The sequence below is a fragment of the Corvus moneduloides genome, chromosome 6 (assembly GCF_009650955.1).
Source record: "Corvus moneduloides isolate bCorMon1 chromosome 6, bCorMon1.pri, whole genome shotgun sequence".
Classification (NCBI taxonomy): domain Eukaryota; kingdom Metazoa; phylum Chordata; class Aves; order Passeriformes; family Corvidae; genus Corvus; species Corvus moneduloides.
The window spans coordinates 52,633,735-52,656,122 of record NC_045481.1 but is presented as its reverse complement, the minus strand read 5'-3'; the positions used below and the strand labels follow the sequence as shown (position 1 = coordinate 52,656,122).

At 36.7% G+C, this 22,388-nt stretch overlaps 1 protein-coding gene across 6 annotated transcripts in view; it reads left to right on the top strand.

Annotated features, from left to right (window-relative positions):
- Nucleotides 1-22,388, top strand: part of SBF2 (SET binding factor 2) — a 234,630-nt gene that overhangs the window by 187,606 nt on the left and 24,636 nt on the right. For 2 of the 6 annotated variants that reach the window (XM_032112338.1, XM_032112339.1), the window contains exons 21-31: nucleotides 222-295; nucleotides 667-862; nucleotides 1,523-1,650; nucleotides 3,860-4,035; nucleotides 4,962-5,107; nucleotides 8,906-9,104; nucleotides 10,680-10,876; nucleotides 14,975-15,112; nucleotides 16,032-16,127; nucleotides 19,555-19,626; nucleotides 21,722-21,906. In XM_032112338.1, coding sequence (XP_031968229.1) covers nucleotides 222-295; nucleotides 667-862; nucleotides 1,523-1,650; nucleotides 3,860-4,035; nucleotides 4,962-5,107; nucleotides 8,906-9,104; nucleotides 10,680-10,876; nucleotides 14,975-15,112; nucleotides 16,032-16,127; nucleotides 19,555-19,626; nucleotides 21,722-21,906 — 1,607 coding nt within the window. The remainder of the gene's footprint in view (nucleotides 1-221; nucleotides 296-666; nucleotides 863-1,522; nucleotides 1,651-3,859; nucleotides 4,036-4,961; nucleotides 5,108-8,905; nucleotides 9,105-10,679; nucleotides 10,877-14,974; nucleotides 15,113-16,031; nucleotides 16,128-19,554; nucleotides 19,627-21,721; nucleotides 21,907-22,388) is intronic. The other 4 variants (XM_032112341.1, XM_032112340.1, XM_032112342.1 and 1 more) reach the window with 3 other exon arrangements.

The following is a 22,388-nucleotide window of genomic DNA, read 5'->3' as shown; positions in this document are numbered from 1 at the left end:
TAGTCTTTCTTTTTTCTTTTCCTAATTAAACAAGTGCACTTTATAATTTTAGTTACTTTCATCTAAGTTAGAATGTTAGATTTCTTTTCCAGACTGTAATTGCTGTTGGAGCTCAGATAATTATTTCTATGAGAATGTCAGAATTATCAGAGTTTTAATTACAGGGCAGCTTTCTCTTTCACATTGTGTGAGACTTCATTTATGGTATTACTGCTTTCCAGGCATTGTAGCAATGCACATAGAGACTCTGGAGGCTGTCCATCGTGAGAGTAGGAGGCTTCCACCAATACAGAAGGCAAGTGTTATGAAACATATTTGTATTCTTTACAAGTATTAGAATCATCAAATTTTTTCCTCTCGTAATGTTATGAGGAAACATCAAAACATGAAAAGAAAATTTCCACCAGTGATAAATAAAGTGCTTGGCTTTGGTCTCATGAAATATGAACTTATGAAACTAGTAGAGCCAGACTTCTGATCATAAACAAGCTGTTGCATGCCCACTGCTTTCTGAGACCCATTTCTCTTCTCTGAGTCCAAACTCCATCTCTCTTCTTTGGACTCAGTGTCATAACAATTTTGTTTTGAAGCTTTTAAAACCAAATATTATTACTAGCCTGAGGTATAACACTGATTTACATTTACACTTCCATTTATTTGCATCAGCCCAAAATTCTACGGCCAACTTTACTGCCAGGAGAAGAATTTGTTTGTGAAGGTCTCCGTGTGCTACTGGATCCTGATGGCAGAGAGGAAGCCACAGGAGGACTGCTTGGAGGTCCTCATATCCTCCCTGCTGAAGGAGCTTTGTTCCTTACCACTTACAGAATTATATTTAAAGGCACTCCTCATGATCAGCTGGGTAAGAAATCCAAATAGTGAGAACTGTGGTCCTTCAGATAGGCAGTATTTTGAGCTTCAACCCATTCAAGCATCAACATCATTGAACAGTTTTTTTCAGACACTGGAAACAACTGAAAGGAAAAATATTCATGAGTTGGTATTCTACCTAAAATTACTGCTTGTAAATTCAGTATTTTCTTAATACGTCAGCTCTTCTGAATGATGAATTTTCATGATTTAACATGTGCCATTTCTAAGCAGATTGTCATTCAGAAGTATGAATTTGTTGTGGAAAGTTCATGGTCATATGTAAATATATAGATAGGTAGATAATTTCTGTTTATGAGTTATATATTGCATTATGAAATCTGAATAAACTGGAAATTGTTTCTTACCCTCTACCGACCTAGATTTTTGGGGGTGCTTTCCATTATGTAGAAAGACTCAGAAGGAAGGAGAATATTTTTCTAATAATCACAGCTGAAATAAAACAGACATTCAGATTCCAAATGATGCTTTAGGAATTTACCAACTTTTCAGGTATCTTGCCTGAAATGAATCCTGTACCAATGTGTTCACGTTGCTTTGTACTTACTCATTCTTGTCTATTCCAATAGCAGTGTGAGCAGAGCAGACCTGATTCTGTGATCTAACGTGTGTCTGTGTGTTGTATCCTCAGTTGGGGAGCAGACCGTGATCCGGAGCTTTCCTATCGCCTCTGTTACCAAGGAGAAGAAGATCAGTATCCAGAACCAGCTGCAGCAGAGTATGCAGGAAGGGCTGCAGATCAGTTCAGCCACCTTTCAGGTAAAAGGAAGTTTTGTGAAAATTTATGTGGCTACAGTCAGCTCAAAATATTTACAAGCAGCACTTTGCCCTGATATTTGTGAAGAGTCCAGTTTTCTGCCCTGTAAGGTCAACAGACAGCGCAGAACTCATAGAAACCCTGGCATTTCTTGGCCCACTTGATATTTACAGAGGGTTGCTATTTTCATACTGGATTTCTTTCACTGCTTTCCTCACCTATTTTGGATCCAGCAAAGGGCTGTTTTGGGTCCAGAATCCCTTCATGTAGGTAGGGGCCTAGGCAGGCTAGTGGGAACCTACTTTCTCTTTCCTCCAGCTACATGGAATCAATATGGAAAAGCTTTAAGTATTGCATTCTTCTCAAGGTTTGTCACTTTACCAGCTTTCTGTTAAAATCCATGCCAGAAAGTCATAGTATGTTGCACATGGAAGCTGCACTTCAGGAATCTTCAGGGTAGAACCAATGAGCCTCTATATGATGGGCACATATCCTGGAATTTTCTCTAGGATTCCCATCAGTGTGTTCAACAGAAATATGTATTGCAGGGCAATTGACAGAGATGGACTTGTAAAAATTAGGAATCCTGAAGTCTCTGAAGTCTTCCCTGAATTTTCCTTCTTGGTTTTGATCTTAACTATGGTCAAACCCTAAGAGATCGAAAGTTCCAAGCAAAGAATTTTATATCAAGGACTGAAAGCAGACTGCAGTACTTAAGATATTAAATACTTTGCTGGGCTGACTGGCTGCAGAAGCATATTTTCATTGAGAACAATAACTAATATTTGAAAACACAACAAAACACATAACAGAATAGCATTTTACTAATTCCTTACAATAATGGACATTATTTAGCTAATCATCCTTCAGCATCCTATTCAAGAGCACAAAATTAGGAATGCAAGTGAGTAAAACAAGCAAAAAGAAGTTGTTCTTGCAGACTTTTGAGGGAACTTTTATTTTCCAGAAATCTTTTTACCAGAATACTTATCATGCTTCAATGATGTGATAAATACAGACACAGCTCAGTGTTTTCAGAGCTGGATTCAGGTCAAACATCATCTTTGCTTTTGTTTAGCATAGTTTTGTATTAGGTTATGAGAACAAAAACAATCAGCAAACAGTTTATTCCCTGTCCCCTATGTAACAGCCAGGGTTCAATACAGTATGAAATAGCCCCTCCCCTTTGTTTATTAATTATGATTTTCAGATGGGTCTGTGTGCAGTTATGCTGTTTCATGTCTTTAAAACTTCGGATCAGTGTAACCCCGAAAGATTGAAGAGCTCCTTTCAAGGAGGTCCTAGAACAACAGAGTCATTAGTCATTTGGAAAGTATTTACAAAACAAGTGAAATTGGAAAAGCAAGGATGAAATCCACCTCTTAGATGGCAAGCAAAGGAATTTAAAAGGTGCCTAGGTATGCGCTCAGAAATAGAGCTCTGGGATAGTTCTTTGTTTGCTTTCTCCACATTCTTAGAGTTCTTTTGGGCCTTTTTATGGATTCAGTATTTTCTCTTATTTGTTTTCCCGAATTGTTGACTTCCTTTCAGCTGAGGCGATTGGATGGGATTTTTTTTCCCCCCGGAACCTTTCAAGAAAGCATTTTTAGTCTAGTGGATGGATCAGTGTTGAATAGCACAAGGTTATTTCCTTTTTAAGGAGCAGATTTCACTATCACGTTTTTGTTATTAGCAGTTTTCTGTACTTTGCAAGGTGAGGTCAAAATTGGAATGTCTAAGTAATAGAAATATAATGGTTGTGACATATGAATGCTGAAATTGCTGGCTTGGCCAGAGTCTTTGAAGTGCATTACCAACCTCAGTTCCCAGTATAGGGGCAGAGCTGGCAGACTGTTTCCCAGCTAAGCTGTCCCATGTGACCAGAATTTGAGCTGTTGTAGATGTCTTAGTGCCAGCACTCTGACTTGGATTGACCAAAATATTTTGTATTTGATCTTACGAGAATTCCAGATGCTTCCTAGTGAAGATACCTTAGTATTAGGGCATAAATTTAAAATAGGAAATGAAAAATTACTAAAATATTTAATAGGCCTCAAAATAAATAAGGTGTATGTACATATATTTGTATTTTCTGATGAGCACAGTACTGAGAAAATATTGGAATTCTCCTAATGCATTTTAGAATCTTTCAATTTCTGAAGTTCTCAGATTTTTTTTCCGTTTCTAATGTGTCATGTCTTTAATACACAGTTAATTAAAGTAGCATTTGATGAAGAAGTAAGTCCCGAAGTGGTGGAAATATTTAAGAAACAGTTGATGAAGTTCCGCTATCCTCAGTCTATCTTCAGCACTTTTGCCTTTGCAGCTGGGCAGACAGCACCACAGATAATTCTACCAAAACAGAAAGAAAAGAACACTTCATTCCGGTACAGTCTTTCCTCTTTTTTTTTCTTACTGATGTTCTTGTCTTGGATTAGCCAAATACATTAAACAGTCTGAAAGCTCTGCACAAGGGCAGATCATTCAAGCAGTTTTCAGGAATGTCAAAATAAGTGATTGCTATTGTGCATCTCTTTGTATTTCCTGAGTAAGAGATAGATTAGTAGGATACAGATGTTTATTTGGGATAGGAGTTGTATTATTTGAATAAATTTCTGGCTGCAGTAGATTTGAACAAGCACCTTATTAGATTTTGAAACACACAAAATAGAAGCAGCATCTTGAGCTGTGCAACCTATGCCAACACGGGGAACAAGATTAATTGTGCATTACTTTATCATTAGTAGCCTACCCACTTACAGCCTGGTGTGGATTAGGATTAATTTTACCCTGTGCATTTGCCCTGCTGGTTTTTAATTTAGAGTTTGAGCTTTGGGTCCTCTTTTGAGTTTTGTGTTACACATTAATTTTTACTGGACCAGCTGCATCATTAGTCTATTCCAGAGTGGTAGCTCCTGTGATTCTCTGTTGATTATTGTGTTGTTGACACAGGAGAGTAGAATCCCAAGATAGTCATGAAATCCTAAAACTTAAAGGTAATTTCTGTATTTCCTGCCTTTACTTTGGCAACTTTTTAGATTTATCACGTTACTAGCAAAATAAAAAAACCTGAAGAAAGGTGATATCTGCTTATTCATTACCAACAGACAAAAAAGACACAAATGTATCGCAAAGTAGTACAATTTTTTGTTTAAAAATTAATGTAAGTTATTTTTCTGACATGTAGAATTGTTTTTATTAAGTGAAAAATTATTTAATCCATTTTATTTATGTTGGTCGTAGAAATCTGTAAATGCTATTAGGCAGAATCGCAGGAATCTTTCTAAATATTCTCATTGTTTTGGATTTTTAGCACCTTCTCCAAAAGCATTGTGAAGGGAGCAAAACGTGCTGGGAAGATGACAATTGGGCGCCAGTATTTATTGAAGAAGAAGACAGGCACAATAGTGGAGGAAAGAGGGAATCGCCCTGGCTGGAATGAAGATGATGATATCTCTGGTAAGAGTGTGACTTTTTTTTCCCATGTTGGTTAATAAGTCTATCCTATTATGCTTCCATTCTGGTGTATTGAATGAGAAATGCCTTCAACAAGAAATTGGAGGGTCTTCCTAGACAGGAAAGAGAAGGGTTTCAAATCTGTACTTTTAGTGAGTGTTTTCTTTTGCAATGACGAGGCAGAGGAGGAAGCTGACTTAATTCAGTGGTACAGCAAAGTACTAGATTATTTTTTAATTATCAAACTATTTAGATATGATATCTTTTAGATCATTTTTACCTCATGCTAGTGGAGATGAAACAGCACAGAAGCATGCTGCAGCTTTCATTTATCTCTAGACATCTGACATCTGCAATTAGTCTGTGATGAGAAGGCAGTAACTGGTGAGGTGCAAGAATGAGCAAATTGGAAACTTTGTGGATGCGGAACTGACAAAAGATGCCTGAAAGCAGCAGAACTCTTTACTGCTGAAAATACCACTTCCCAAATTTTTGGTTGAGGTGATTTTGGAGTAGAAGGTAGAAAGGGGTTTGGGCACTTTGTGCAGTTTGTGTGATGGTGTGGAGCTTGACTTTCCCCAAAAAGCCTCTTTTCCTCCCATAGGCTGCTGTGTGTATATCCTTATCTGGACCACTGCTAATTTATAATAAACCACTAGAGGGAACCAGATTCTCCTGTACATAGACAGGTGTTGTTTTGTCGTACCATTCTCTAAAATAAACATAGGCATCTCAGATAATGAAGAGTGTTCTTCAGACATTGATAATTTCTTCCAAACATCAAACAAGCTGAATTTTCCTGTTGAATATTTGGTCACTGAGCAAGGCAACTTATGTGACTTATGAGCAGATGCATGAAAGTTGTCTAAAGCAGGACTGAAGCCTCTGTTCTCTTTGAAATGGAGGAAAGCTATTTCAGGCAAGCTAAAAAATACTGTTTGTCTTTTTTCATTCCAGACAAGGTGATGAGAAATAGGCAAAAATAAAGGTTTGAAAAATACAGAATATCTTTAGAGTGTGTTCTTCAGAGTGAAAAATTACATTCTTAATTGAATTTCCAGCATCTTCCTGAAGTGCTGAGTTAGCATGTGTTCTGATGTTCATGTTCTTTGGGTCAGAAGCAATTCTGCAGGCTGTACCTGGGTGATTTTGGGGTGATTTTGTGTCCTTCACCTGGAGACACCAAGCACAGTCGTACCTGTGAGACTTGTATTCTCTTCATATTCTCTTGATGATGATGTTTTAAGAGTTTTTCCATTGCTGGTATACAAAACAACTGAATTCTTCCATGAACACAGGTGCTATAGAAGATTAGCAATAGTCACTTTTTTCCTTCCCTGAAAAAAAAATCATAACTTGTGAGTCTTCAGGCCTGCTGCTTTCCAGGTGTCTTGGCTGGGAGCACGTTAAGGTGACCAGAGGCTGAGTTTGTTTTATTCTCATGCAGCACTGGCACATCAGGGGCAGTGAGCTGTCAACAGCAGTGACTCTGCTTCAGACAGAGTGCAGAGAGCCACAGGGATTAATCCCTGCAATTCCTTTTATATTGACTGCTGTGGCTGTGGCTTTGGCTTTGTTTTTGCCTTGTTTGCAAGTCTCAAAAACGGATATATAGGAAACTATGCAGCTCCACCAACAATGAACTATCTACAGCAGGTGATGCACTGTCTTAAGAAAGAAATGTTAAAGATAGGGCTGGAAGGAACTTGAAGAAATCAAGTAGTCCACCTCTCTGCCCCAAGGCAAGATCAACGTACTTCATCTGTTCCTCAGGTGTTTGCCTAACTTCTTCTTAAAAGCTTTCAAAGGTGAAGGTTCCACAACTCTAGGCAGCTCATACTAATACTTTAACCATCCTTAATGCTGGAGAAAACCATTAATTTTCCGAGATTCAGGACTAAACATCATCATCAATTTAAACCATTCACTTTTACTCTGCCACTATATACATCTAGAAGAGAGGATTCCCCTCATTCTGATTGCAATGCATAATATATTTATGATCTGTTGTAATATTTCTCTGTTATTTTCTGGATGTTAAATATCTGCAGTTCTTTCCGTTCTTTGTTTATTAGTCTTGACAGACTTCTGATCATCTTCATTGCTCTTTTCTCAGACTTCTTTAGCTGGCCCACATATAACTTGTAAGGTGATTACCAAAACTGGGCACAGTACTGTAGTTATTAGTTGTTACCAATGAACACCTAATCACCCTCAAATTCCTCCTCATCTCTTTGTTTTCAGAGTTCAGAATCTCTCAGTCATTAGTAAATTCTTTTTCTTATAGTGGTCATATTGGTATGTTCAACAAAACAAGAGACTGTGAAACCTTCTTTTGCAAATAGTCATATCTCAAGAACAGCAAAACAGAGGGATTATTCCTTGTTTTTTCAAAATCAAATAAATCGTGTTAATCTTGAGACAGCAAAGTGTCTTCATCTCCCTCTTCAGGTTAAGGACATGGATAGGAGCTCTCATCTCTAGCTGTTTATGCACAGGAGAATGGTTTTGCAAAGTCTGATCACCAATATACCTGCTTTCATGGGAGAAAAATCCATTTAGAAAAAAATATTTCACAAAATGCACCTTCATCTTAACTGAGCCAGTTACAGCTTTCCATTCAAAACTGTTAAATACCAAATTCTTGTATGACCCAAAAAAATTATTTCTAAAACACAATTAAATTCATTTCCCATTAGTGCACTTTATACTTAAGATGTTGTGTGACTTCTTTCTTTCTTGTTGTGTGATTCTTAGGATAAAAGAGGAAAAAAAGGAGAGATTTAGAGTGTTCAGCTTTATTATTTAGATCAAATAGAGAAATTTTTTTTCTTTAGCTGAAAGGGCAAAGAAAATTATTCATTTAGCTTTTGTACTAAGATGCACAGAAAAAAAATCGTAGAGGTATTTCTCCTGTAAATTCTGAATGTTGTGTACTGCCAGAAGAGTTTTAATTATATCATAATTCTTATTTTTATAAATACTTTGGAATTCCAGTTTTGTAAAGTCCTGCTTTAAGTTTAAATCCTTTTATTCTTTTCAGTGCCTCATTCATAAAGGAATACTTCTCATATGCCCATATTTCAATGCTTGAGGTGGTAGCAAGTAACTGATACATGCTGTGAGCAGTAAATCTGCTCTCAGAAGTATTTGGAAATGGTTGAAAGTGTCACTTATGGGCAGGTGGCAGATTTTGTACAAAGACCCTGCTTGACTTGAATTTCAGAGTAGTTTGAACTTGTGACAGTTTTTTATCTTTCATGGCTGAAGTTTTTTCTGCTTTGGAAAGGGCAGCTGATATGCACGACTGAAGAAAGCTGCTGTCTGACATTGAGACATTCAGAACCCAGCAGTCATCTGTTGTGAAATTACCACACTGAAACATTTTGTAGGCTGAACCAAGCCTTAAAGACATTGTTACCTCTTCTGAAGATAGTTAAAAAAAAAAAGTAATCATGCTGTTGATTTTTATCTTGAATGGGTAATGGATTTGTAAAGAATTTGTAAATTGGTAAAGAAAGATTATCTGTCTTCAGTTCAAGTGAGTATGTGAGATAATTTTCTCCAGGATTCTAGCCAGAGATGTCAGCCATGCCAGTCACAAGCACAGTAGGTAACTGCATGCTATAGTCAGGTTTGCTGACTAAAATACTATTTTAGTGTTTATAGATTCGATAAACTGTGGTTTGCATGTCCTGGATCTTGCCATTCATCACTCAGAGTAGGACAAACTTGTTTAGAAGAAAGTAGCATTGTTTGCTGTGTAACTGCTGAGCTCCCCAATAAGATTTTTACCTTTAGTTTCAGATGACAGCGAGCTGCACACCAGTGGTACCCTGAAAGCATCAGAAAAATCAACCATGGAGCAATTAGTAGAAAGAGCCTGTTTCAGGGACTATCAGCGTTTGGGGCTGGGGACCATCAGCGCTAATTCTTCTCGCTCAAAAACAGAATACTTGAGAATAACTGCCTTGAACAGGATGTATTCCCTTTGCAGGAGGTGAGTTTACCAATTCACTTAAGTAGTTGAAAGTAGAGACACATGTATATATGTCTGCATTATATATTTGCATTTAAAATCTCTTCTGTTCCTAAATTAAAGCGAGCTTCAGAAGCAATTGTGAATAATTACTTTCTCCAAATTAAAAAGTATGTGTTAGAATTGACTTCATGAAAGTACCTACTTTAGAAGTTTGTCATGTGCTGAAAGTCACATGCTGTGTTTTAACACATCAGCGTTACTAAGTCCTTTTTTTTTGTTGTGAAAGCTGATGTAGTTTATTACCACTGCCCACAAAAATTCCTTTTAATACAAAAGCCTATCTACATGAGTCATATCAGAAGACTTTTCCATTCTCTAGAGCCAGTTTGGGCTGGTCATTGCTTTCATTATGGACAATGGAATTGCCAGGAAGAAGGGCACAGAAAAAAAATATTAGATCCTTTCTTGTTTTCTGACTTGTCTAGAGTACTGGTTTTGTTTAGTCACCATGGAGTACAATGCAGATGAAGGCATGGCATCTGTCTGTTTTCGTTATGCTTTGAACATTATGCAGACAACTCTTTCCTCCCCTGAACCCACAAGTTTTTAACGTTCTCTAGGGTTTTTTGGGAAATATAATTAATATCTGAATGAATTACAAATCTCAGGATATAAATGCTTACCTACTGCTATATTACTGTGGTTACTGTGTGGCCTGTAAATACCATGTGTATTTATTTTGTCTGAGGGCAGTTCAATAAATGTCCAAGAACTGAATTTGCAGAAACAGTGTATATTGTAGAGGGAGTAAAAGTTATTTAGTAAGCAGTGTTTCCTGTTCCTCATCTTAGTTTCTTCTTAACATATGAAATTGGCACTTAGGTTGATTTTTTTATTTTTTGGAGAAGATAGAAAATCATATTTCATATTGCTTGAATCCTTCTTTTGCTAACGTGAGCACAACTACCATCTTGTTATGTTTTCTATCTTTAAAGGTATTATATCAGTGAATTTCCTAATCTCTAAGTGTATTCTTTTCAAAAGAATGCAAAAATCCAGTTTCAAGCACTCTTTTTCGGGGAATCTGACTGTAAAATTTAAATGTACTTTTTTGTAAACCAGAAACTATTGTTTTCATTGTGATACTTTAGGGAATCTAACATGCTTTCCTTTCAATTCTCATGTTTCATATGCAGTTGTCAAATCTACTGCATCATTTGCATACCTCAAAATTATGTTTTCTGTCATGCTTAAAAATACAGCTTCATTATAGCGACAGATAAGAGATGTGCAAAGAAGAAAAATACTACCAAATAAAATGTAATCTTAAATGGAAAGTGATTAGTAGTGATAGTCTTACAAATTTTTCGTAATTCCATTTCTATTGAAAATGCAGTTTGCTTAAATTCATGTATTTGCTAGGCTTGGACTAAAAATTACTTAAAAAATAAAAGCAATTCACTTAAGGTGTACTTTCATTAAGTCGTATTTTCAGCTTGTAATTTCCGGGTTTTTTTTTCATTGCTGCTGAGCATTTTGAAAGCAATTTTAATTGTTCAATTTTTTTTTTTCTTCACCTTCTTGTCAATGCAGTTATCCTGGGCTGCTGGTGGTCCCTCAGTCTGTTCAGGACAGCAGCCTGCAGAGAGTGGCTCGCTGTTACCGCCACAATCGCCTGCCCGTTGTCTGCTGGAAGAACACTAAAAACAGCACTCTGCTGCTGAGGTCTGGGGGCTTTCATGGAAAAAGTGTGGTGGGCCTCTTCAAATCCCAAAACACACATCCCACGGGTGAGTTGATGCAGCCAGGCTTTCTGTAGAAGGAGTTTCACATAGAAATGCTTAGTTTGCTGGGGGAAAATCAGTGATCTGGTTGAATCAAAAGTCTCAGGATAGAAATGGTTATCTAATACTATTACTTATTGGATGTCAAAATCCTGAATGGTATGAAAGCAGTTCAAAAAATATGAATGAATAACTTTGGACCAACACAAGATTTACCAGAATGGTTAGTTTTTCAGAAGAATATAATATTAGGGCAACACTAATTTTGGAAATAACATTAGTTGACTTCCATCATTCACAGTCAGTGTTTAGGATACTTATGACTGCCTGGATTTCCATCTCTTATGCTGATAGCTTTTTCAGAGTTAATTTCATGCCAAGAATGAAGGAGTCAGTATTTTCTTTAATCAAAGTTATTTAGAAATTATTCCAGAATTAGGCCATAATTTTTCTTTTTGGAGAAAAAGGAAATGTGAGGTCGAATTGGAATACCAGAAACTCATTAAGGTAGCAAAGAAATTCCTTTGTTCTGTGTATGTTTGCAATTCTCCCTAGTAATGACTAAAATGAAACTAAAAGGTTTGACTCTACTCCAGTGTATTTTATAGAATGTTTCAAAGTCTGTAACAAGCATACTGTACACTTGTGTACAAGTGGTATGAAAGTAGTTTGAAGATTACATGATTTAAATCTTTTCTACATAGTCCTCCATAATTTTTCCTTCACAGAGTATCTTTATGAAAACCACATTTTTCTTACTTTTTAAGAGCAATTTTTAGCAGACATTATGAGGTTTTGTGTGTTTCAAATGCACCTTTAAAATATCATTATTTCAGAGATATTAGAAAAAATTTTTTGATGTTAGACAGTGTCTGGACTGGGTAACTTGTAATTATCTGCTGAATATTCATTGCTATAGCCCTGATTCAGTGTATCTCTTCTGAGTTTTGTGGGAGCTTTTTTTTTAGTTGGAATGATGAGCAATGAAGGCAATGAATTGAAATTTTTACAATGTGTTTTTGTTGAAAGGATTAACAAAATGAATCAGTGAAGTATTGCCAATAGTTGACACCACAGCTGCCAAAGCTAATGGCTACAACCAGTTCTTCCACGTGCTTATGATGTGAATCCTAGGCATGGCTATTCCAATGTTAGTCTTCAATTGATTTAATACTGATTGTCCTGGCTGAAATACGGATGAGGCATCTTTAACCTGGTACAAATAGAAAAAATTGGAAGAAATCTGCAGGAATAGTCTCGAAATTATATAAGGACAGACTCTTTGATATTTTCTGTAGCAGCTATCATTTCTTTGTGCATGGGAGTTGGAGAGCCTTCCAAATCAAGACCTACAAAGTCTGACCCATGAACACATGTTTCTTGTGTGTAACTGTAATGCTTTTGTAGGTGGTTTCTTTTCTTAATTTTATATTCTTAATTTTATATTAAATTTATATTCTTAATTTTGTATTCCCATTGCCATACATCCAGCAGAATATTATGCCATAAATAAACTGATCGACACTAACTGTATCTGACAGATACTCCCTTCTGGAGTCATTGTTTCTTTTAAAATGTGAAGAAAATGGAGACTTTCCTCATGAAGGTACAGCAAGGAAAATGGAGAATTTTTATAGGGTATTTTTCTTATTCATAATGAAGTTGAAGCTTGGTGAAACAAAACCGATGAACAAAGGTAGTTATACACAGCTGCCTCAGCAGGAGTTGTGTACAGTGAAGGAAAGTCTTCATCAAAAAATGCAAACTAAGAGGGCAAAGATAATCTGAAGTTAAATTCAAATGGACAGATTCATTCTTTCCTAAGCAGAGATTTCATAGCAGTAGATTTTTATTGGTCAGCTCTGGATTGATACAGGGAAACAGAGAGGACCTGCTGGAACTTAATGAACATTTTTGTGATTTCGTGTTACGTGGTGTGTTACGCAAGTTTTTAAAGCATAGTTGGAGGTCAATATGTTATATAAGAAGAACAGAAGATATTTTTAAAAGAAATTGTGCGCAGTACTTAATTTCTGTGTGGAACCAAACTGTATGTGCGACAGAATTGTATTTCTCTAACGTCTGTCCAAAAAAGGATTATTAACAGATGTTTGAATATGAGCTGGAGAGTATAGAAGTCTTTTGAAATGTTCTTTGAAACCTGCAAGTTGGTTTCTGAATTACACTTTGACCTCTCTGGGAATTTTGTTGCAGGGCATTGTAGTTCTAAATATGACATTCTACACCTAAATTAGCATTTATTGGTCAGCTACCCTGTGGGAAGAACATTTCTGTTTCTTGGATGTAGTAACACTATCCAAGAGAGCAATTATCTTGGTACAGGCTGGACTATTGATTGTATTAGGACTTGTAAGATGAAGTTGGAGCAACCCATGACCAGGCATATAAAGCACATATTAGCCTTGTATGACTAAGCAATGCATTTCTTTCCTGAGATAAAAGGAAAAATAAATGGGATAAAATTGCTACTGGGATCTCCATCCCCATCTTTTGTTTAGATCCATGGTGCTGTGGTGACCTTCATGTGTGACAGAGCACTTGAAAGATGAGTCATTTCATAGAAATCCCAGTTCACCTGTGCAGGCAGGGGGCAATGCTTTGAGTTACCACTTTATGCTGCTGTGTTGGGATGATGTGTGGTAAGGATGAAGGGCAAATTTTCCATCTCTCATCCTTCACAAGGACATTTTTGCCTTCACTCTTTAATTCTGGTATCTGCTTGGTTCAATGACAGACTTTGATGTAAGTCAAGCTGTTTTCTAAAACACACACAATACTCTGTACAAAATAAAACTTCATAAATGCAAGTGGTATAGACATTATCCTTTCATTTAGACAATTCATTTCTTTTCATTTAGCTAAATTGTTAAGACCTAAATTGACTTTTTGTGGCATTATTTCAAGGACTAGGGGACCTAGAGATCATTCCAGTGGAATTTCAGGATGTGTAAATCCTGCTTAGGAGTTGAGGAGAAAATAATGTTCCTCCTCAGGCTTTTTCCACTTGGTCAGATAGAAGCAGCATGATGTTTCCTGCAGGAAATATCATCACTTCCTAATTGTACTTTCAATTCAGACACTAATTTCTATCTTGAAATTTCGTTTGCCCCTCCATCTAATTAGCTTACTGTCTATTAGTCTCCAGCATAGAATCTGATTGGATCATCATTGGAGAAAACTATTTACAAATTACCATTGTGTTTTGTCAAAATGTGCTCAGTCAAATTCTTTGACTCTGTCTCTTATTCCAAATCTTGGCTCTTGTGATCAAGATACCAAATCCTGGTTTAAGCAGCTATGAAACTTTTGTCTTATAGTAAGTCCAGAGGGGGCTGCAATAAACTGGAATGCCAAACATTTTGTTTGGCATTTGAAAAAAAATAAACTGACTCATTGATACTGAACATGACTTTGTCATCATGTCATCATCATATTATGGCCCAGGACCTGAGCTTCATCTCCTTTCCTTAAGTCCTTGCACCTGGACACAATGGTTGGATGTTTTCTGGTTGAGATTATTTTTTTAATTATTATTTTTGAGGGGTTTTTCCCTTGCTTCTGTGTTTCGTTAACGGTTTCTTAACTTTTTTAATGGGCACTGTATCCCAAGGAACCTTCAAGTACAGGTAAGTAACCTTCCTTTTCTGGAATGAGGGAGACCTGGTTGAGTATGGTTTTAACTTACTTTTGTTGAAGAAACAGTTTTGTCTGTTCTCTGCACATTTTGCTGACAAGTAGCATAAACTTAGAAATGTTACCTTTTGTTTGGAGAGTGAAGGGAAGGCTGCGTTATCTTCACTCTGTTCTGATCACATAATGGCTGATGATGAATATTTTAAGTAGTGACCATGAAGTAACAGTTTCAGAAGTTCAGCTTTGTGTGGAGTGCAAGAGAACATTGCTGCATCCTGCTGTGCAGCCAGGTAATGAACAGCTTGTCATCAAAGGAAAGGCTTTTTGAACCTTTCATAGGCTAACTAGGACATCTTCAGTGCTCTGCTTTACACAATACACCACTTACTCTATGTATTTACAAATTGTATGTTTCTTTTTTAATGTATTCCATTCTTCTTGTGACTCTAGCTCCCGCTTCTTTAGAATCTTCAAGCAGTATAGAACAGGAGAAGTACCTACAAGCCTTACTGAATGTGATCTCCGTCCACTGCAAAATGAATGGCAGCAATACTCTCACGGTTAGCCCAACAATTGCTCTGTCTCCAGGTAAAATTGGTTTGTACAGTGCTTGTCTCTAGTTAAGCTGACAAGTGACTTTTCTCTGATTTGGTGCTAGTTCAATCTTCCATATGAATTCTGTTGTTTCTTTATTGTTAGACTTTCCAGGTAGCCTATTCACTCTTAGGTTCACTGAATGTGTTTTCTGTAGCTAAAGAATGTTTATGATCTTCCCAAAATAGTTTTCAGTATTAATCTGACAGTAAAGTCTTTTATAACAAATTAACAGTAAACTGCATATTGAATAAAAGATTAGCAAATTTAAAAGAATGCAAAATCTGCTCCATTTTATATAATGAGGAAGTATGAGGTTGCAAGGTGAGAACAGATAACACTATTTAGCTGCAGCAGCAATGGAAGGCATATAGGCCTCTTTATGCATTACATACTCATAATGGTTTCTACAAATGTAATTTCCAAAATTTTCTGCAGTGTAAACTCTTTCAAAATACACTCTTTGAGTTATGCCTAGGTGGAACCATGAAGAAATTATTCCATGTTTTATTTCAGTTATTTTATGATGAAACCTGGTAAGGTTTAGGTGAAGGTAACCCCAACATGTCAGGAAGGACTATGTGACTTGAAATTGTGTCTGTCTTGTCTTACTCAGTTGGTTTTAATTGGCCTAATACTGCCAAACAGTGGCTTTTCTTGTAAAGTAACACCATCCCAAAGTGTGTGCGCTTTGCTTCATTTATTGTAAAATATGTTGATTGCTTAGCTGTATCTAACACCTTCATACTGTTGCCAATGTACGCATTTGTCTTAAAAAATAAATCTAAAGTACAAAATTGGCAAGAATGAGCTGTACTGGGTGAAAAGGGGCATTTTATCAGTCATATTAAGTGTTAGTCTGATTAACACTGTAGCTTTTTTAATCTTCTATTCTTTTTTTGGCTGACTTTAGGCACTGAAACGAGGGCTTCAAGAATGTCTACTGTGTTTAAGCAGGTAGTGCCAGGACATTTGGATGTAAATCTATCCAATAGCTTTGCTCGAGGAGGTTAGTAAGACTAGCTCAAAGTCTATTATTTGAAGTAATAAATTATGAAAAAATGTTAGTGAAATAAAAATAATTATACTCTTTCTTGATTCATTGTTCTGTGAAACAACAAAACAGAAATTAGATTGGCCTCAGTCTGTAACATTATCTAAGTATCTAATTTCTGTTCAAATCCTTTACTCACCATTGAAATAAAATTGGTTTCATGTTGGAATTAGTGAAAAATTAAGCACTCAAATAGGGATTATGTTTCTAAATAAACTGGGATTCATCCATATTTCTGATTTGTTTGTGTATGGCCTCAAAATGCATATTTTTATATAAGCATTTAATAGACTTTAGAATCTGCAATTACAGATCATTCCAATGTGTGTCTGAAGCTTAGCTGATGCTTCATAACATTACAAATAATCTGTGAATAATTTTACTCAAAGTAGCAGGGAGTTACACAGCCAGGTGTTGTAAGTAGGGAGATACAGTGCATTCTTTGGAAATAGTTGTGCCTAGTTACAGGGGCTCACCAGTGTCATTTCTACAAGAACCTTTCATTCTGTTAAGGAGATTCCAACTACTTCTACACTTCTAGTCTGATGAAATTGTTATGATTTTTTTGTGTGCAACGTGCATAAATTAGTGCACCAAATTCCTTAAATATAGGTTTGTTAAAATAAGGATGAATCTATTCCGTAAAAGGAAGCATTTTATATTTGATTTATTACCTTCTAGCCATGAAGGCTCCCTTTACAATTATTTCTAATATCTATATTGTTATATCTAAAAGTTGTGTTTCTTCTCTTTTGATACCTCATCTAAAATTAGTTAGATTTACATTGACCTGCTGAGACCCATTCCAGCCTAAATCTTCTTGTGTGATACAAAACCTATAGCTTCATATGGGGAAGGATAAAAGTACTTCATAGAGAAGAACTTCCAGAAGAGGTGGGATGGGATTAAGGAAATGAAAGAAGGAAGAGCATGAAAAGGAGGGAGAAAGGAAAATGCTCAGAGATGTATGGGGAAGTGATGTGAGAACTGTAGCAGAAGGGAAGAGAGGAAGGGCAGGAGAGGACATGGGGATTGCCAAAGAATGGAGAATTCTGTGTATTTTCATTAATCGTAGTAAATGCATATTTCTTATCTAGGAGTTTCGTTTATGTTCTGTGCTCACTGTGTTGCTACTGTGTTGTGTTGTAGCTGGAGATGAGTAAAGGTGGTGATTTTAATTGGCTGGGTGAAATAGCTGGGGCTGAAGAGAGCAGGAGGGAATAGTGGCTGCAGTTGTTGGATAGGTGGTGGCTGTGCCCAGCCTGGCTGAGCACTGGAGCAGTGGCAGTGCTGGGTGGCTGACAGCAGAGGTTTGGTTGTGTTCCATCCCCTCGTGCCAGCACAAAAGCACCAACAGGCAAGTGGTGCTGAGGGGCAGCAAGGGTGCTCCAGATAAGTCAGGGAAAACTCACTGGTTGCTGTGTGGAAGTTGTCTTTTGAAGATAAAGGGATTACTGAAATAACTGCTGCTGGTTTCTAGGATTAGAGGTCGTGGTAAGTGTGATAGGATGAGTTTGTTGCTACTCAGAGAAGAAAAAAGGAGCCTGAAGGCAGTATTGGGTCACAGACATGTTGTTTTGTTGGACATTGAAATCCCTTGGCTAAATTTCAGCAGTAATCAGGAAGAGGGCAGGAAAGTTATCTTGTGTCTTGCTGGATGGCTGCCACACCTGCCCTGGTATCTGAAAGGTGTCTGTTCACAGCTCAGCAGGATACGTGAGGACTTTGCTGAAACATAAGAATGTTTGACAAGTACAATGGGAGCCCAAGTGAAGGTGAGAAGTTGACAGGGGAAGAGGGAACAGAGAAAGGGAATATCTCCCTGGAGAGAAGTAAACAATAGGCTTTTTAGATCAGCTGATACAATTGTTTTAAAAGAAATTCTAAAATACATAGAGTATATAAAGTCTCTAAAGTTGTTCTCAAATCCATTATCACAAAGTTCTCACTGCTTTTTCACAGCTAGATACATTTCACATGTGAAACAGCAAGCAGCTATGGATTATATCCTACACTGTGCAAAATACAATAGCTGTATTTTTGTGGTTTGGATTCTGGATCACTCTTTCTTTCCTTGTGTTTATTATCACACACACCAGGGCTGAAAAGCCAGGTTCAGCTACGATACACCAGTTGAAAATTACATTTTCTAATTTTTGTGCCAGACAATACATTTGTAATACATACATTTTAAAATACAAGTTAGAATAGTGCGTGAATAGTGTTTCTCGTTTTTTAAAACCATCATTTTTCTGAACAGTCATCAGTTGTCCTGAATATTTGTGTCTGTGTCAAGTATGATTTTTTACTTTATCTGGAACATTGTCACGAAGCATCTGCCCAAAGCTCAGTCAAGTTGGTTTTGATCTGAAATGTTTGGTCAAATACTTATGTTTCATAATATATTTTCATTCTTTGACTTTTTTTGGTTGATATTTTTCATGAGAATTTTAAGTTCACACAAAAGCCATAGCTTTTCCTCTTGTATTACTTTGTAAGTATAGTGTGGTTCTGCAGAGCAGCACTTCTTACCTGGCATTGCTGTGTAATTTAGCAGAATAAAGAGTTTTCTTAGTATGTTCTGCTGCTATTGGAAAAATACTAGGATATTTATAATTAATAAATACAGGCCCAGCTCAGAGAATTTTTTTCAAAGCAGAAAACATTAACATTTTGAGTATGATTTAATAGAATATTTGTATTAAAAGGACTTGGTTGTGTTGATGTGGGTTTTGAGCCAAAGATATATACACTGATAAACATATAAGGGTCCCACTGAAAATGAGGATTTTTGCAAGGGAAGAGGAAATCTTTTTGTGTGGTAGATATTACATGTTTGCTTAATTATATACTTTTGCACAGTCCTTTAAAAATGTTTGTAGGTGTATAGAACTAATATGCATTCTGCTTTCATTTTGAGGTCCATCAGATTATGTACTTCATGTCCCTAGACTAAACCAGTTTTTTATAAAAGGCATTTATGTTGGGATTTTTAATTAAACTAGCTTTCAGCTGGATGGAAGCTTTCAATAAAGTATTCATCAGAATGATTTAATCATTACATTTCCTCTGATATTATAATTATGGAAAAGCACATGATGGCTGTGCTACGTTTGAAGCTATTGCAATGACAATGGAAATTATTCCTGTTTGATAAATGGATACCTCCTTCCCGTTTTTATATTGGTTTTGTGGCTTGTTTGATGTTTTGTCTTGTGATGGCTAAGATTTTTCTGTCTGATAAATCATGTACTATAAAGAAATGCAATATATACTTGATCTTTGGAAATTAATAAGTAACCCTTTTCTTCTTTCCTGCAATGTGTTTCGCTGCAATGTGCATTCCATTCCTCCTCCTTCTGTCTTAACTGTTATCTGCCAGTGCTTGGGTACAGAGATAAATGTTTCACTCATTCAAATTCCAAATCAGCAACTAAGGAAAGAGTCCATCAAGGTACTGTATTCTGTGTCCTGAAAGCCCATTCTTTTCTACCATCTTCTGCTGCAGTGTCCTAATTAATTCTAAAGTGATACTGACAGAAAGCCTTGTTTCTGCATTAACAAAATTCTGGGGGTTTTAGTTCAGCGTTGTGGTTTTGTTATGTTCTGGAGGTTTTTTGCCCATCGAATGTATATGCAGTGACAGTGATTTAACACAGAGTGGTATGTAGAAAGTTTTCTCTGTGGAAGTTTTAAACAGCTAAAAATCAGTTCTGGAAAAGAGTAGTATTCCTACTGCTTTAGTAAAATAGCTAAGAAATACCACTATCTAGTCAATGAATTTCTTTCCATAATTACTGTTAATGAACAGGGGAAGGTTGATTACTGTCAAATCAGAAAGTCATGATACAGTGTATGCCAAATAACGAAAGCAAACAAACTACTAGGCAAAATTACAATAGAAACATAATTGTGCCTTTTAATCACTGCTGTCCATGCTGGTAAACATGTTCATCTGCATGTATTTGTAGCCAGTTTTGTTGCTTTTGATGTGCCACAAGTGCTAATGATAGGTGCATTTGTGAAATGCTCCAAAGTGTCACTGTGTATTTTTGTACACTTCATCTCTGAGGACAGCAATCTGGTGTTGGAGCTTGCATTTTTCAAACCAAATGAGCGAGAGCTTATTTCTCTTACTAAGTGTTTGCCATGGTTTCTGCTTGCTAAAGTCTTTATTGTTTCATGTGTAGTAGCTGAGGTGTGGAACAAAAGTTTGTGCTAAACACACTGCTTTACTGCATGAGGTGTTTTATGAAAGTGGCTGGCTGTGAAGTGGGAGCTGTTGAGAGCTGTCACTGACTCAGAGCTCCTTGCCAGCCATTCTCAGTTGCTGCAGTTCATCTGCTCACGTCTCAGACTAGCAGCCAGACGGGCAGAGAAGCTAAGCTGTACAGACAAGTCCCTGTTGAGGGTTATCACACAGAATTATTTTTTAATAGAAACCTAATCCTGCTTCTAAAAAATAGAATAAAATTATTTTGCTGGTTGAGCTATCTCAGTGGAATTTACTGTTATCTGCATCTTTTTTTCTTCCATGCAAGAAATGTTAACTATGCACATTATTGGATTTTCCTGAAGAGGGGTGGGTGTTGGTCCTATTGTACCTAAATTTCTAGTACTATGAGGTATTTATGGTGCCTCTTTTGGATATCTTGCCTCACAGATTTATGGACAAGCGTCTTTTCTGATAATCTGATTTACTGCATATTGGGATAAAGAATTTCACACTGCCATTTGGATGCCAAATTTAGTGTACTTTAAGGGATTTTATTTTCAAGTAGTGCTATTCATACTCTGAGAATCCAATACCTTTCACATGCCTCATATTGCACACACAAAAACAATCTCACGAGATCCTGGTTATTAATTGAGGTACAAGAAACAGAAAAATATTTACTGCCTATCTTTTCTTCTAGCACTAAACAGGCCGTGGCAATCTGGTTTATCACTGCTTTATCTTACACTGAAATCACCAAAACTCTCTCAAGCATGATGAGATTAGAGCATGTCTGTGTGCTGTAGGAATTTCCTCCCCTGGCAGTGCCAACAGAGCTGCAGCAGCAAGGTGTACAACATGCAAACTCAAAGTGCTGTTGGGATGTTGGTGTGATGCCATTCAAAAATTGCTGCTTTTCAGGTGCAGTCTGTGGTTCCACATCACACTGCACTGTTTCAAGCTCATGTTGTTGCTAGCTTTGGGATTTCTGTACTTTTCTGATTTCTGTCCCTCTACAAATTTCATTTCCATGCACTTACATGGACATTACTATTTGCAAATTGTGATTTATCACCGCCATTACTGATATCATAGCAACTATTTCCTCTACAGTAGAAAGCTCTGGACAGAGTTAGATGAGTGTCTTAAGTTAAACAACAATGCAGTAGGATGGTTTTGATAATTTTTGTTACAAACCAATTTTTTTCCAGTACTTGCTGTTAATTATGTCCTGTGAGGGATGCATGTGACATGTTTAAGCATACGTCTTAGTAATTCTGATCTCCAGTGCCTCACACAAAGAGGTTTTTAAATATTCTTCATCCTTATGAAGGTGTATGGGCGAGTCTTCGTTCAAGCAACCGATTTATCAACACTCAGACTCCATTCATTGATGTTGGTGCAAGACTTGCAGGGAAAGATAACACCCCTCCCTACAGCAGCAGCTCTTTTCTACAAAGTCAGCTTTTGAGAAGACAAGCAGCCCTCTATATATTTGGAGAAAAGTCTCAGTTACGGGTAATGGCAGTCTTTTTCTATGTGTAACATAGTTTTATTTGGTTGAGTTTAATTACTCTCATGTTGTTAGAAACAGTAAATAATATTCTAGATAAGCTGCATGGGTAACTGTCCTAAAGGTGTAAAGTCTAATGGGAATTATTTCTATATGGAGAATAACAATTAATGTTGTATTACTAAGTGGGGCCTGGGCTGGGTGAAAATCAAGCTCTGTGGTTATATAATGCAACGAAGTTAACCCAAATTAAAATATTAAATATTACTATCAACAATAAATATTTAATATTTAATATTAAAATAGTACATATTTAATATTAAATTAACTAAATTACCTTGAAGAGCGGTTAAAGATCAGGCTCAAACTCAACAAAAATTTTGTGCACAGAGCTCTATTTGCCACTTTTGGTGAAGTGCTGATGTGTAGTTGAGCTGAGAGATCCAAATGGGCAGCAGATGGCCAGAGAGAAGTGGAGCTCTGCATT